The sequence below is a fragment of the Lipotes vexillifer genome, unplaced genomic scaffold (assembly GCF_000442215.2).
Source record: "Lipotes vexillifer unplaced genomic scaffold, Lipotes_vexillifer_v1.1 scaffold525, whole genome shotgun sequence".
In the NCBI taxonomy this organism is placed as follows: domain Eukaryota; kingdom Metazoa; phylum Chordata; class Mammalia; order Artiodactyla; family Lipotidae; genus Lipotes; species Lipotes vexillifer.
Genome location: NW_006786891.1, coordinates 2,003,546 through 2,017,032, shown reverse-complemented (window position 1 = coordinate 2,017,032; position 13,487 = coordinate 2,003,546). Strand labels below are relative to the sequence as shown.

Genomic DNA, 13,487 nt, shown 5'->3' with positions numbered 1-13,487 from the left:
TCCAACACTCTGTCTAGATGGGAGTGATGACATGACTGCTATAATAGAGGTGGTCCTAGGGTCTAGGCATGAACAACAGATTGGCTGCTTCTTTATGAAGGTGATACTTGAGCTGAATTGTAAATTTAGGTGATAGCGAGGAAAAGAAGAGTGAAAAAGAGGAAAAGCAACGAGAAAAGGTTGGGAAAGGCCCTGTGCTGTCAGTGGCCTGATGTGTTCAAAGAACTCCAAGCTAGTAATTTTTGAAGAGTGAAGAACCAGAGTGCAGAGACAGATTTTGGAAAGAATTGTGACACTTTGCCTTTTTTGTCTCCCAAAGCTGAGTTTAGGGACCAACAGGTAGCAACCAACTAGAGAGGTTCCAAAAGCAAACAGCCAGCTACTGAAGATGAGGAGATGCCGGGATGGTATCTTCTTCCTCTCACTTCCTGAAGCAGATGTTGGAATGGTACTCTTGAGGACACAGATGTACTTGAGTCTCACAAAGGGAGAACTCTCGTATGAAAGTCACAGGTTAAACAAGCAAACAAACTGAAAAGTCTAAAGCAAAATCAAACTCTCTTCATAAAATAAGCTGACAAATGTTCATTGGGTACAGAGCTTTATCAGTTTTCATTGTTCAAATGGTAATACATTATAAAATACCTTTGAGGAAGATAAACGTGTCTAAAGTTTCTGTGAATAAGGAAATTGGAAGCTCAAGTGATTGGCTGTTATAGCAAACTGTTTTTACTTTCCTTTTCTGTGAAATATTTACTTATATTGCTTGCCCGTATTGGGTTGTTGTCTTCTTTTTATTGATTTTTAGAGTTCTTCATAAATGTATCTACTAGAGAAATTAAGTTTCCAATATCTCTAATAAGATACTGGGCACTACTTAACATCAGAAATACTTTGATCTTCTTAATACAGTTATTTATAAATGATTGTAAATGACAAAGCAAATATAAAACCAACAGATTCTACTGAAATGCTTCACAGAGGAAAGAAAGGTCAGAACACATTACTGTAGGTCTATGACAAAAACAGTATTATTCTCTGTTTTGTTAGGTACTCCAAGAAGGGTGTGGGAGAAACAGGATACTAGAAGATACACATGTATAAAAAGGTATACAAAAGCTAACAGGCTGTGAAATGTAGGAGGCAAAAAGTTTGTAAACTACATTGTGCTATTATCATACTATGATTTTCTAATCATCGCCTGACACTCCACAATTACACATATACAAACGCACACAGTTGCTCAGTCTCTGCCACCAATTTCTCCCCTCCCAACCATCCTACAAACTGCCACCACATTACTTATTCCTCCGACAGTGTCACCCTCTTCTTCAGAACTTTCAAAAGCTAATCAGTACCTAACATAACAAAAGTCTTCAGCTGGCATTCAGGGATTTCCATGATGAAATCCCAATCTATTTCTCTATTTTAGCCCTATTTCCTGCTGCTCCTTTACACGTACCAATTATGCAGGCCCACTCATCTTCTCTAACACGTGCATCTGAATAACTTGGTTACTGTTAAGGTAAGGAGTCATTATTCCAAGGTGGGTTAATTGCCAAGATATTTTAATCTCCATTTCAGAGAAAATAAAATGGAGGCTTATATAGCTAGTCAGTATCAGGGTCCAGTTTCAAATCCAAATCTGCCTGATTTATTCAATGTCCATCTATTATAAGCAAACAATCTTAAAGCTGTTTCACACACATTTTGAAGACATTTTACTTATATTAATTGCTTGTTAATCCTGTGAGGTATGTACTACAATACAAATTTTTAAATTGATGCTCAAGAGAGATTGAGTAACCTAGTTTTAATAGCACACAGCAAGTAAATGGGGACTCAGAATTCAAATATAAGAATTCCGATTATTTCTCTTTCTACCATACCTTTTATCTTTAAGTGAAAATGTTTAAGATTAGATATGGAACAAACTTCTTGAATTTACAGATGGAATACTTAAGAGATCCAATTTAGCTTTTTATCCCTTAAAAATAGGTAATATGAACAACAAATACTTTCTAGGGACAGGGAGGGCTCTTTGAGAGAAATGATACAAATATGAATAAAGTCTACTAAAAAAAATCAGCCTTGCTTTTGATATTTTAATAAATTTTACCTATATTGCTTTTCAAATATGGTTATATGGTTCTCAAAAACATGGTGAATAGCAGTAAATTGAGAAGAATGTTTTACACAGCAGCATATCTTAAAACTAACTTAATTATTAACTAATTAAAAATAATTTTATTATAAACACTAAAGATTTTTACCATTTTAATTAGGTAGATCTGATTACTCAGTTAGAGAATTAGAGGCAAATTATAAATATGATGCTAACAATATACTGTTTAGTGGAAATATCTATATTTGGTATGGTTGCACTTATATAAAACTTAGCAACTTTTTTACTGATATATATGTTTGGAGACTTTTTCAAAATATCACATTTAAAAGTAAAAACATTTAATAGTGGTTATTTTCAGGTTTGGGATTATGAGGCAACGCATTTTTCTACTTTAAATGCATCTGTATTCTTTTCTTTTCAACAAACATTTTATTTGTATAATGAAAACACATTTCAAAACATTATATTAGCGTCAGAGTTCTTATCTCACACATGTGCAAGATGCTGTCCTAGCTGTCATAAAAAATTACTCTAAAGACACTGTCTGCCTTTAAGGAATTTAAATTGAAAAGACAACAAAGACAAGATGAACAGACTGGGCATATTTTCCAAAGCACAAATAGGTTTGTTTGCCTGATTTTTCTGGATGATGGAGTGCTAGAAACTCACCAACTGCAGTTGTGGCTTCCGATTTGTATAGAGCTTATTTTGCCTAACAAATATTGACCAGTGATGGTTATTTAGGTTTCTTTTAACCTGAGGAAGTAGAAATAGCACTACTTTAAAATGGGCTGATTTTTAAACATGAATGTAATAAAACTTGATAATGAACAAGCACTGTTAAAAGCAAAGCATTCATCTTAGTGCTATAAATGCTCAAATGGGTTCTCAAAATTCCTCTGTGGAACTGTTCTTAGAGCTAGTTCATGAACAATCAGTTTTGTTACTTTATAAACATTTCTCAAATTTGTCCAAAACTGTTTAAAAAGCACCTTAGCCGTGATGCTGGGTGCATTTATGAATAGATCTCATTTAATCCTCAGAACAACCACATAAAATAGGTATGTATTAACATCTTTTTTACCCCCCTAGATTAGAAACAGGCTCATTACTTGTTTGGGAACAGAGTTACTAAGTGGGAAATCAAGACGTAAAGCACTGGTTTCCTTAATTTATGTATAATATTTGGAAACAGCACTGAGTGTGAAGTGAAGATCTAAGGAGGTGTAACAGGATTACTGATATCAAAGCCCATTCTTCCAAAGGGCTGCTGGGAAAGGAACAATCCTTCTCATGGGACATAAACCCTGGCACTGGGATTTTCATTGCTGTTGATTTTCAGTTACTACAAATGTCTAATCATTCTCTAGGGTACTTTTTGTTGTGAAGAGAACTCAGGGACAGCAGAACTGAGAGGTGGGGAGGCTCTAAGGAGAAAAAGAAACTTCTTTAAGAAAGGGAATCATGGTGTGGCCAGTGGTAACTCTTCTGTACATAATTAAGGAAGCTAACCACTGGCTCTTACTTATCTAAAGATAAAATATAAGCTTCATTCAACAAATATTTTTAAATGCCAGGTAATGCCAGGGCATCACAGGCCCCTCCATGCTCCTATTGATGTTCCCAGCCTCATCATACCATGCAATCCAACTCTCTGTCTTAATTTTTTTGGTTTTAATTCCCTCAATTGTAATCTTCTGGACTTTGCTTTTGACCTTCCTTCTGTTTAGAATTCTGTTATTTGCCTAAGTTTCATTTATCTTCTAAGATTCAGGTCAGAGATACCTTCTCAAGAAATCTCCCTGAATTCTAAGGCAGATGAAGTACCTCTCCTCTTTGCTTCCATAGCATGTTACACTATATGGATCTATTTATATTGTCTTATCTTCCCTACTAGACTGTGAACATGTCAAGGGCAGGAAACCTCTACATCCTAGGTCCTTAATAGGCATATGATACATATTCATGGCCTTCAACTCAATGAACATCCCTAATAGTTAAGGGCAAGGGAGAAGATCATAAAACTGATCAACCCACTGTCAGAAGTCGAAACTCTGTCACAATATACTTAAACACAAGAACTTAGAATACCTGTTTCACTGAAGTTGGAGCTCTGCTTTGAACAGTATTGTAAATTCCTCATGAAAAAGGCAGAAAAAACTGTGAGTACTCTCACCAAGTGCTCTCAAATGAAATCAGTCTGAAGCAGTTTTCATTAAGATGGATTGAATGTGGCATCGTGAGAAACACTTTATCAAATGTAGTGTTTTACTTAGTGATTAACTATATACCAGTTGATGAAGCTCCCCAAATCCTTTGTAATCCCACCACTCCAATAAACATTTAATGAGTATATAAGTTCAAAAAGCCTAGCAGAGGATTTAAACCTTCAATCTTGTTTTTATTTACTCATGGAACTCAATTTCTCACTTCAAGTGAAGAATGCTGGTGCTCAAGGCTCATCTGTTGCCCTGGTAAAATTAATGTGCCTCCCACAGTTTAAATTAAACATGCGATGTTTAAGATGAAAGAAATTTAGTAACAATGGCAGAGTATCGGTCATTCTTGCCTTAAAATATTTGAACATCATCACACTGTTCTCTTAAAAATGATTCATTCAGAAGTTTAAAAAAAATATTGAAAAGGATTTGTTTTCACTCTCAAATGTACAGTCTGAAAAGGAGAGATGAAGTTTGAGGATTGAATCCTGTAGCATAGCAGTTAGCACTGAAAAGCTTCTGGAAGTAAGGTGGGTATAGTGTAAAACACACTTATATGTGTTGGAACACCTGCACTCTCATTTGGCCTCCACTACTTACCCTTGATTTGTCTTTGGTTAAGTCATGTAGCTTTTCTGAGCTTCCTCATCTCTACAATGAGAATATTGATATTATATATCCCCATCTCACCAGTTTGCTGTGGGGCTCAAATGAGATATGCACAGGAAGAAGCTTCATAAAACCATAGAGCACAATATAAATCTAAAGTAGCAGTGCTATTTCTATTCTTTCTATACAATCCTCTCTAATTTTGAAAGGAGATGTATATAATTTGGTTGATGACTATAATAAATGTCCCTGCTTAGAACTAATTTTGAATAATTTACCTATTCTGTGGATGAATTTTACTTAAGTTTAGGGCAATGTAATAAATGATACATAAACTGTTGTTGATCTTTAACTTGGGAAAGAGAAAAAAGGAAAGAAAAAAGCCCTGGACAAGGGGAAGAAGATAAAGACAGTTTAGGAGTCCAAAGAGGTCAGTGGATTTGGGTATCAATCTAATATGAAACAGAACACATGAACCAATGATTTCCAGTTGTTAAAATACCAACACACTCATCAAAAGCAAACAGTCAATTGTTTCATTAGAAATACCCAGAAGTTAATAAGAGTTTACGCTCCTCTGGGAATCATCAGTCTGAATAAATCCAAATGCCAATTTACTATACAAAGACACTCAATAAAAAGTTCTTTCGTCTATTATATACTGTATATTTAAACAATGTATCGTCACAAAGTTATAATGTTTACAGTAGCTTTTTAAATGGAATTTAAAAGATGTCTATGCTTATTTGGGAGCTATATTTAGGTTATAAAAGGCCCTCACATCTTCTGGTTACTTCAACTGCTTAGCAATCTTACTGGAAAAGCAGAGACGAATTAATCCCAAATACATTCTTATCCAGGAATGAACTGAAAAATAGATTATTTTAAAGCTATAATTACTCTTTCAAACATATTTATGTTCAACAATAAGTGACTGTTTAAATATAATAACATTGCTGTACAATGAGAGACTTAATAACCATTAGAAATCCTGTTATAATAAAGTACTCAGCATTACTTACAAAGCATTCTTGCAACAACAACAACAAAAAATTGACCTGAATCTAACAAAGCTTTTAGACTTAACAGCCATTTCTCAGGAAATAAAGAGATAAAGGAACAAGTTAAATCGTATCACAAGGAAACAATCACACAAATCCAGAATCTGGAACAATCTGTAAGTCATCCAGCATGATTTCTTCACAAAGCAAATGTCATAAAAGGGGGTGGGTGGGGGAAAAAAGCAGGTGTCTGCTTAAAAGGGTTTAAGAAATCTAACAACCAAATGTAATTTGTGAACCTTGAGTGGATCACGGTTTCCAAAAAAAGAGTCAACTGGTGAACTTTGAATATCCACTGGATACTAGATGACATTAGGAAATTATTGTTCGTATGTAACATGTGACAATGGTATTGTGATTCTGTAGGGGAATGTCATTATTTTTGGAAAGTGCATGCAGATGTTTTTAGGGGTAAAATATGATGTCTGTGATTCACTTTGAAATGGCTTAGCAAAAACATAATGAATATATAAGAGTATCCTAAATGTTTTATGCAGTTTAAGTTTTAATAATTTCAAAAGTTTAATTGCTAAAGCTCCATTAAAACTTTGGGATGCCCTGTATATAGAAGAAGCAAATATGGCAAAATTTTAGTAATTGTTAAATCTAGGTATAGGGGATTTAAGTGTTTATTGTACTACTCCTTTAGTTTTTCTGTATTAAAAATTGTTTTAATAAAAGTTAAAATATTATAAAATATAATTAAGTAAATGATCATATAATATTAAAAGGTGAAGATAAGCTGTTTTAACAGGATTATAACATGACCAATTTTATATTAAATATGCATGTGTGCTGAATGAAATAAATATATGGAAAGAACATATAAAGTTAATCTGTGTTAGAATATATTCTTTTAGCTTTTCAGTATCTTCCATAAAGCTGTACTTATGGAAACTATAAACCTGTATTACCATAAATATATATTTCTTCAAAAATAAAATCCATTTAATATAGATTTAATAGTAAAAAATAGATGTTTAAAATTGCCTTTACAATGGGCTATTCCACTATTCTTAGGGTAGAGAACAGTTTATGTTTCTTAATCTACTTCATTGAACTCTCAATGATAGATCTAAGCTTGATCACTAATTATTGTCTTGGAATTCAATTTTTAAAAACTGTTTAAAATGAATTTTTCTTTAGGTCAGAGTTTAACATAAGTAGAAACTAGAAATTTCAGAGGCATCCTTGCACTCTCTTCTCAAAATTCTTTGTCCTCTTTAATTCCAATAACTTTCCCTCTAACTCCATCTACACCTTATTCCTTCCTTCCTCTCTCTTTTTTCCTTCATTCATTAAACATACAGAGTATTTACTATGTGTAGGGATGTAAGGTACATCGTCACTGCCAAAAAGAAAATCAAATCTCTTGAGAAGACATATATATAAAAGAGAGAGAACGGATAATTAAAAGCAATGTGTTATCATTGCAAAGTACTAAAGGGTGGGTGTGGAAGAGTAGGAGTCAACCAGGTAAAAAGCAGGTAGAAAGGTATTCCTGACAGTGGGGCAGCATGAAAAAAGAGTTAGATTATGGGGAAGTACAAATTGTACACTACTGCTAGATTTATTAAGTGTAAGGCAGGAAATGGGAAGAGCTGAAGTTGTACAGATATGCAGGAGCCAGATAACTGGGGTCTCGACTACAGTGTCAACATATAAATAGAGCACCCACACAGAATCTTCGTGCTCAAAATGTAACTTCTGATTTCTTGTTACATACTTGGATCTACTTGATTTCAAGATCACAAGATCTTGTGATCTACTTGATTTCAAGATCACAAGATCCATTTCTATATTTAAGGAAAAATCTTTTTGTTGTCTAAAATGACTTTTAGGAAAAAATACTACAGTTATAAGATATATACTATTAGATGGAATAATCATTTGGGAAAAAGACTGAAGGACTAATCATTTAGCAAGAAACTGTCGATCACATAACTGAAAAGAATATGAACACGTAGCCTGGTCCGTTCTAAGCATGTCCACCCCTTTCTCCCCCTAAAAAAAAACAAACCCCGTTTCAGAGCTTGACAAAGACTTCTGCAAAAGCCAGCAGTACCCTATTATACTACTGCCCCTCTGAAATGGGCATCTTGGTGATGATTAGGTTGGTAGATGAACCAGAAACAAAATCAAGTCTTCAATCTGAAAAAAACAGAAAACATCAAGCATTGCCTCAGGCCTGGTGGTAAACCTATGGGATATACTTTTTAATCAGAAAAGGTAAGATTCCACTTACATCTCGGGCTTTCACATAGAAGGCCTCTTGAAAAGTTGCTTCTAATGAGCCAATAAAAAATACAGGATGGCAGTCACCATATCTATAGGAAAAATTGTGTCTATTAATTAAAATACATTTCAAATTTACTTCAAATTTCACAAGTCTAACCAATGAGTTTTAAGTAAATGTTGGGGCTAATGTCTCTGAAGTATAGACAAAACATTAAAACATTTCTTTAAAGGGTTAGGAATGGGCTTCATTAGTTTTTTGAACTCTTCTTGGCCTATACCGATATATCAGAATACTGGAATTTTAAGTACATCTAGCAAATGGACTTAATGAGTGCTATGAAACCATGCCATTTACAAGTAGCAATTCCTGGTTACCCACTTCAATAAGATTTTCCTAGTTACAATAGCCTTAACTTTCCATTTTAGTTCATTTGTTCTCTAACACAGAGGGAAAAAATGGTTCCTTGCTAAGTTTCCAAATTACATTACATCAGAAAATAGAACTAAAGAGAAATATTGTTTACATGAAAATTTAGGTTTAAATCTTTTTAAACACCTCTAGGCGAATCTCAAATGCATAGAACATTTTATATTACACTATTAAAAGAAGAAATGCTAAATGATTCCAAAACAAAAATTAAAAGAAAAAATTCACTTATATCTAAAATTTTTAAATTATTTTTTTATTCAATATTACTTTTAAAAGATTTTGTTTGTCCTAGGATATACTAAAACTTAGTATCCTATGACCTAGTCCTTTTGGAAATATAGTCAAGATATTAAATTAGTAATCCATTTATTATGCTTCTATAAAGATATAGAGATAAGATAAATACATCTCTGAAGCGGCACAGTTTACTAGTTATCTGACTTGAATACTCTGTATTCACTATTAGGACTATATATATTGATAAATGTATCCTTTGAATACTTTAAGAAGAAAGTGAAAACAATCTATGATTAAAGTTGCTCCAGAAAAATCACAGTAGCATTAAAAGAACATCAATTTTATATAGTTAATGTCCTAACCCTACCTTGAAGAAAACTCTGCTGTAAATTGTAATAAGGCATCTCCTTCATTTTCTGCGTTTTCTGGCACTAAAAAACAAACAAAAGAAAAAACAAAAACAAAAAACCAAAACAAATAGACACAGAAAACAAACCACATAACATCTAATCCCACATATAAGAAATATATTTAATCAATAAAGAGGAATTAAATTTTAGTTTCTGTGATATATCTGAGGAGACATTTTAACTCAACATACGTTAGAAGATTTCATCAAACCTTAAAAAAGAACCTCAAAAAAATTTCAAGCTCATAAGTTTTTGAAAACCAACTGATACAATCCTGCTAGGTGCTGAAAATATGTGCCAGTCATCAATTATGCTTGAAATGACATCTTGTGATTAAATTATATAAAAAGTTCTCAAATTATTCTAAAGATCTTATTAATCAGGAAAATAGTCATTTTATGTAAATATCACATCTATTTCTGCCCATGAATGTCCCCTAATTTCACAGAGTAAATGAGCCATTTATGGACTTATTTTAATAGTCATTTTGTATACAGCACCACTTATGATCTCGTCAGGTGCAAGTGAGGGAGATGGCACATTTAGTTTACTTCTTTCCTTCCAAAGATGGGTACCAGTGAATGGAAAAGTAATATAACTACTGATAAAACTGATATCTCCAATAAGATGTGTGGTGACAAGTACAGTCACAAAAAGTACAGCTATTTTGTTTATCAATTTCTGGGTTTAAAGTAAAGAGATAAACTCATAACTAATTACACATGTGAAACAAAAGTTACATTCCCTTGAGTTTTTAATGAATTTTACTAAAGTATTGGGAATGGTTGGGCTTAAGATCAAAATTCAAGAGGCTCTAGTTCCTATGAATAATGTCTACTTCCTATATTTTCTCTCTCCAAACCTGAAAGTCAGTAAGAGATTTTTAAGTTCATTGTTCCTCGTAAGTTTCTGCACTAGGAGGGAGAATTACAATGCTGGACCCAAAGAGCTATTAATACTCACTCATTGGAGATTTCCTCAAGGCAGATGAAGCCATGCCGAATACCTCTCCATCATCCACCCCAAATTCGGAAGCATCTTCAAAGTCATCTCCATCACTATCACTAACCATATGAACATCGGTGCTTTGCTATTTAAGGAAAATCCTATGATTAGTTTCATACTGACTTTAGGAAATCAAATTCCAAAATATAAATTATGTAATTACAATAGGACATTAGCATTATAAAAGTTTTATTAAATAAGAAGCTATTTGCTAGAGTGAAGCTTAATATTTCTCATTTTAAGGCTTACATATATTTCTAATCTTGCTGTGATACCCCTAGACTAAAGGCTGGAGCCTGAGTGAAAAAGAAGAATGCTTACAAACTCAATGAAGGCTGGGATTTTTATCTGTTTTACCCCCAGCCTATGGTATACAATTAGGTGCTCAAGAAATATTTGCTCAATAAATGAAGAACTGGGTACAATCTAAGAGGTCAGAGATAAGCTATACGAGTCTTTCAAAAAGCTCATGGTAGTCTAAACTTTTGGGCAGAAGTAATGGTAGCATTTAAAAATTTGCCTCTTCCCTACTGCAATGGTTCTCAAATTTCTCATTAGTGAAATATGGTACACTATCCCCATGTGTTATTGGAAGATAACATGAAATACACTATATACGAAAGCTCTTTGTAAACTGAAGGCCATTAAATATGAGACGTAATAATGATGCTTCAATTCAATAAACACTTACTGAGAATTTACTACACGCTGGGCACTGATAAATATGCTCCATTTATTTTGTTTTCAGCAACATCCGTTGAGATACAAGGTAGTACAATGAAAAACATCAGTTTCAAAATACGAACTTGGCTCCTGATCTCTAAGTTAGAATGGGATTTCAAAAATACTGAGATTTCAAACATTTGAACTGAGTTGTGAATACTGACAAATATTAATGTCTTGGATATGAAGGGGCTCCCAGCAAGGTAACTGGCTAAGTGCCTATCTGTACCACGTTTAATAAATAAAGTCTACAAAGACCATTGAATAAATGAAATTTCTATCTTTCAAAATATGTTGCTATGTACCTAAATTATGAAAATGCATTAAAAGAAACTCAGAATCAAAAACTCATGAAACTTGGCTAGAGAGGATGTTAGAGTTCAGTCAGTCATAGAATCGTAGATTTTAAAGCTGGAAGGGATTTTAAAGATCTCTCACTAATGGTTTTCAAATTTCTTTTCACAGAGTTACCTCCCTCCCCTAGCACCAAGCAAAATATTATGTAAAATTATAGTGCATACAATAGATAAAAGTAAGGCCACTCTGGCTGATGTAGAGAGAGAGCAACAAGTAGCCTAATGCTCCTGGCCTTGGCCTTTTCTTCCTCACATCCCTTTGATAGCTGGGGTACCTCTGAAGGCTCTCAGGACACTACGGAACAATTTTTAAAACTACTAATCTAGTGAGTCTAACAGCTCCAAATAAGGAAGGCAAGATATTTACTCCATATGACTCAGCAGGCTTAGCATTTCCTCCTTGGGCATAACCAAGCATTAATGCCCATAATTGTTAACGTTTTCCCTCTTACCTTAAAGACAGTTTTCCCAATGGTTTGAATAAAGAAGGAAATGTACATATACTTACTAGATGAATAAAAATGAATGGTCCTTGCCCTAAGCACCTATCTGCTATTCTGACTATACCACTATTTCTCACAGAAGCCTTGGTTCTACTTGTACTCCTAATGCTACTTTAGTGTTTTGCTTTGTAGAGCCAAGACCTCCTCTTGATTTCAGCAATTCAACAGCATAAAAATTCAAAACCCTTTCTCATTTCAAAACAGTGAAGGAGTCTCCCCTTCAAAATAACACATTTACTAGGACTATAACTGTACTTGAATTCCATATGTTTCAGGTAGGCAAATACCTGGAGCATAAACTTCCCTTGAATTCTTAAATGGGTAAAGGCTCAGGATCTAAAAGGTACACCACACATTCCTTTAGGGTGCTTAGCCAGGTTTGCAGGCAAGTGGAAAGAAACAAAAGTCCCGTATGACAAACTTTCTCACATCTTCTGTCAGCTAGGCTATCATCTCAGCCTTCACTTAGTCTTGCCTAGTATTCACCCTCCCTTAAAGAGGCATTAGATTAAGAAGGAGGTTTGGAGGACACAGGGATGAAAAAGAAAGGAACTGTTGTATATATCATCTTTTTTTTCTCATTGCTTTTACCTTACTCCTCCACATCTATCCTTTCTTCTAATCCAGCTTTCAGTCAAATAATAGCCCCTTTCCATAATAAGAGGACTAGGACAGTGATTTTAATTTTGTGCCTATGTAACACATTATTTTGTCTTCACAAAGTACAGAATTCCCAACTCTCTTAAGATCCCAGAAAACAAAATCCTACAACAACATCTTCAAAGGGAGGTATCTAAAAAGCCGATTTTGTCGAAAAAAGTATATTTTGAATATGAATTATTGAAGTATCTGCAAGAATGAGCTACTTAATTATGTATAAGGAACTCCCAATCTCTTTCTTATCAGCCATCTAACAGGTTAGGAAAATCTTTTTCTAAAAAATGAGATAAACAATCGTTTTTCATTAATGTTTGCTGATGAGAATAGATAATCTCTTGGTTCAGTCATGGTTGCTCTAAAATTCTTTGAAACCAGAGAAGCTATTTATTCAAATTTTTTAAAAAAGGTAAACAAATTAGTGATTCTATTTTGGCTCTCTATTGCATTCATTTATTCCCTTTAACATTTACCATACATTCATAAACCCTACTAAATGCTACATTGCCTGGACTTGAGTGAAAGATATACAGTGTATGTTCTCTCAAGGAATACAATATAATATATAGATAGATAATTATAATACCTAACAATAAATGTTATGACAGGTAAATTCAGAGGAGAGCACCTAAATTATTGGGAGTGGGAGGAATCAGGGCAAACTTCTTAGAAAAGATGATAACCAAACTGCTTGAGAGAAAAATTTAGAACTCATACATGCATAAGACAAGCTTATAATTGAAGCTGATATTTCTTTCACCAACTACTTAACTATGTCAAAGAACCAGGTTAAAAGCTTGGGATACAGAGAGAAAACATGGTTCTAAATTTCAAGAAATTCCCATTTTAAAGGAAGCTATATTTAGTTGCAAATATGTCTTTTCCAGTGTGTTAAGAGATAAAATAAAAGT

General features: G+C 33.7%; 1 protein-coding gene across 1 annotated transcript in view; it reads right to left on the bottom strand.

Annotated features, from left to right (window-relative positions):
• FAF1 (Fas associated factor 1) overlaps positions 1–13,487 on the bottom strand; it is a 514,789-nt gene that overhangs the window by 117,018 nt on the left and 384,284 nt on the right. The window contains exons 10-12 of the mRNA XM_007459639.1: positions 10,296–10,422; positions 9,290–9,353; positions 8,263–8,344 (exon numbers count right to left, since the gene is read on the bottom strand). Coding sequence (XP_007459701.1) covers positions 8,263–8,344; positions 9,290–9,353; positions 10,296–10,422 — 273 coding nt within the window. The remainder of the gene's footprint in view (positions 1–8,262; positions 8,345–9,289; positions 9,354–10,295; positions 10,423–13,487) is intronic.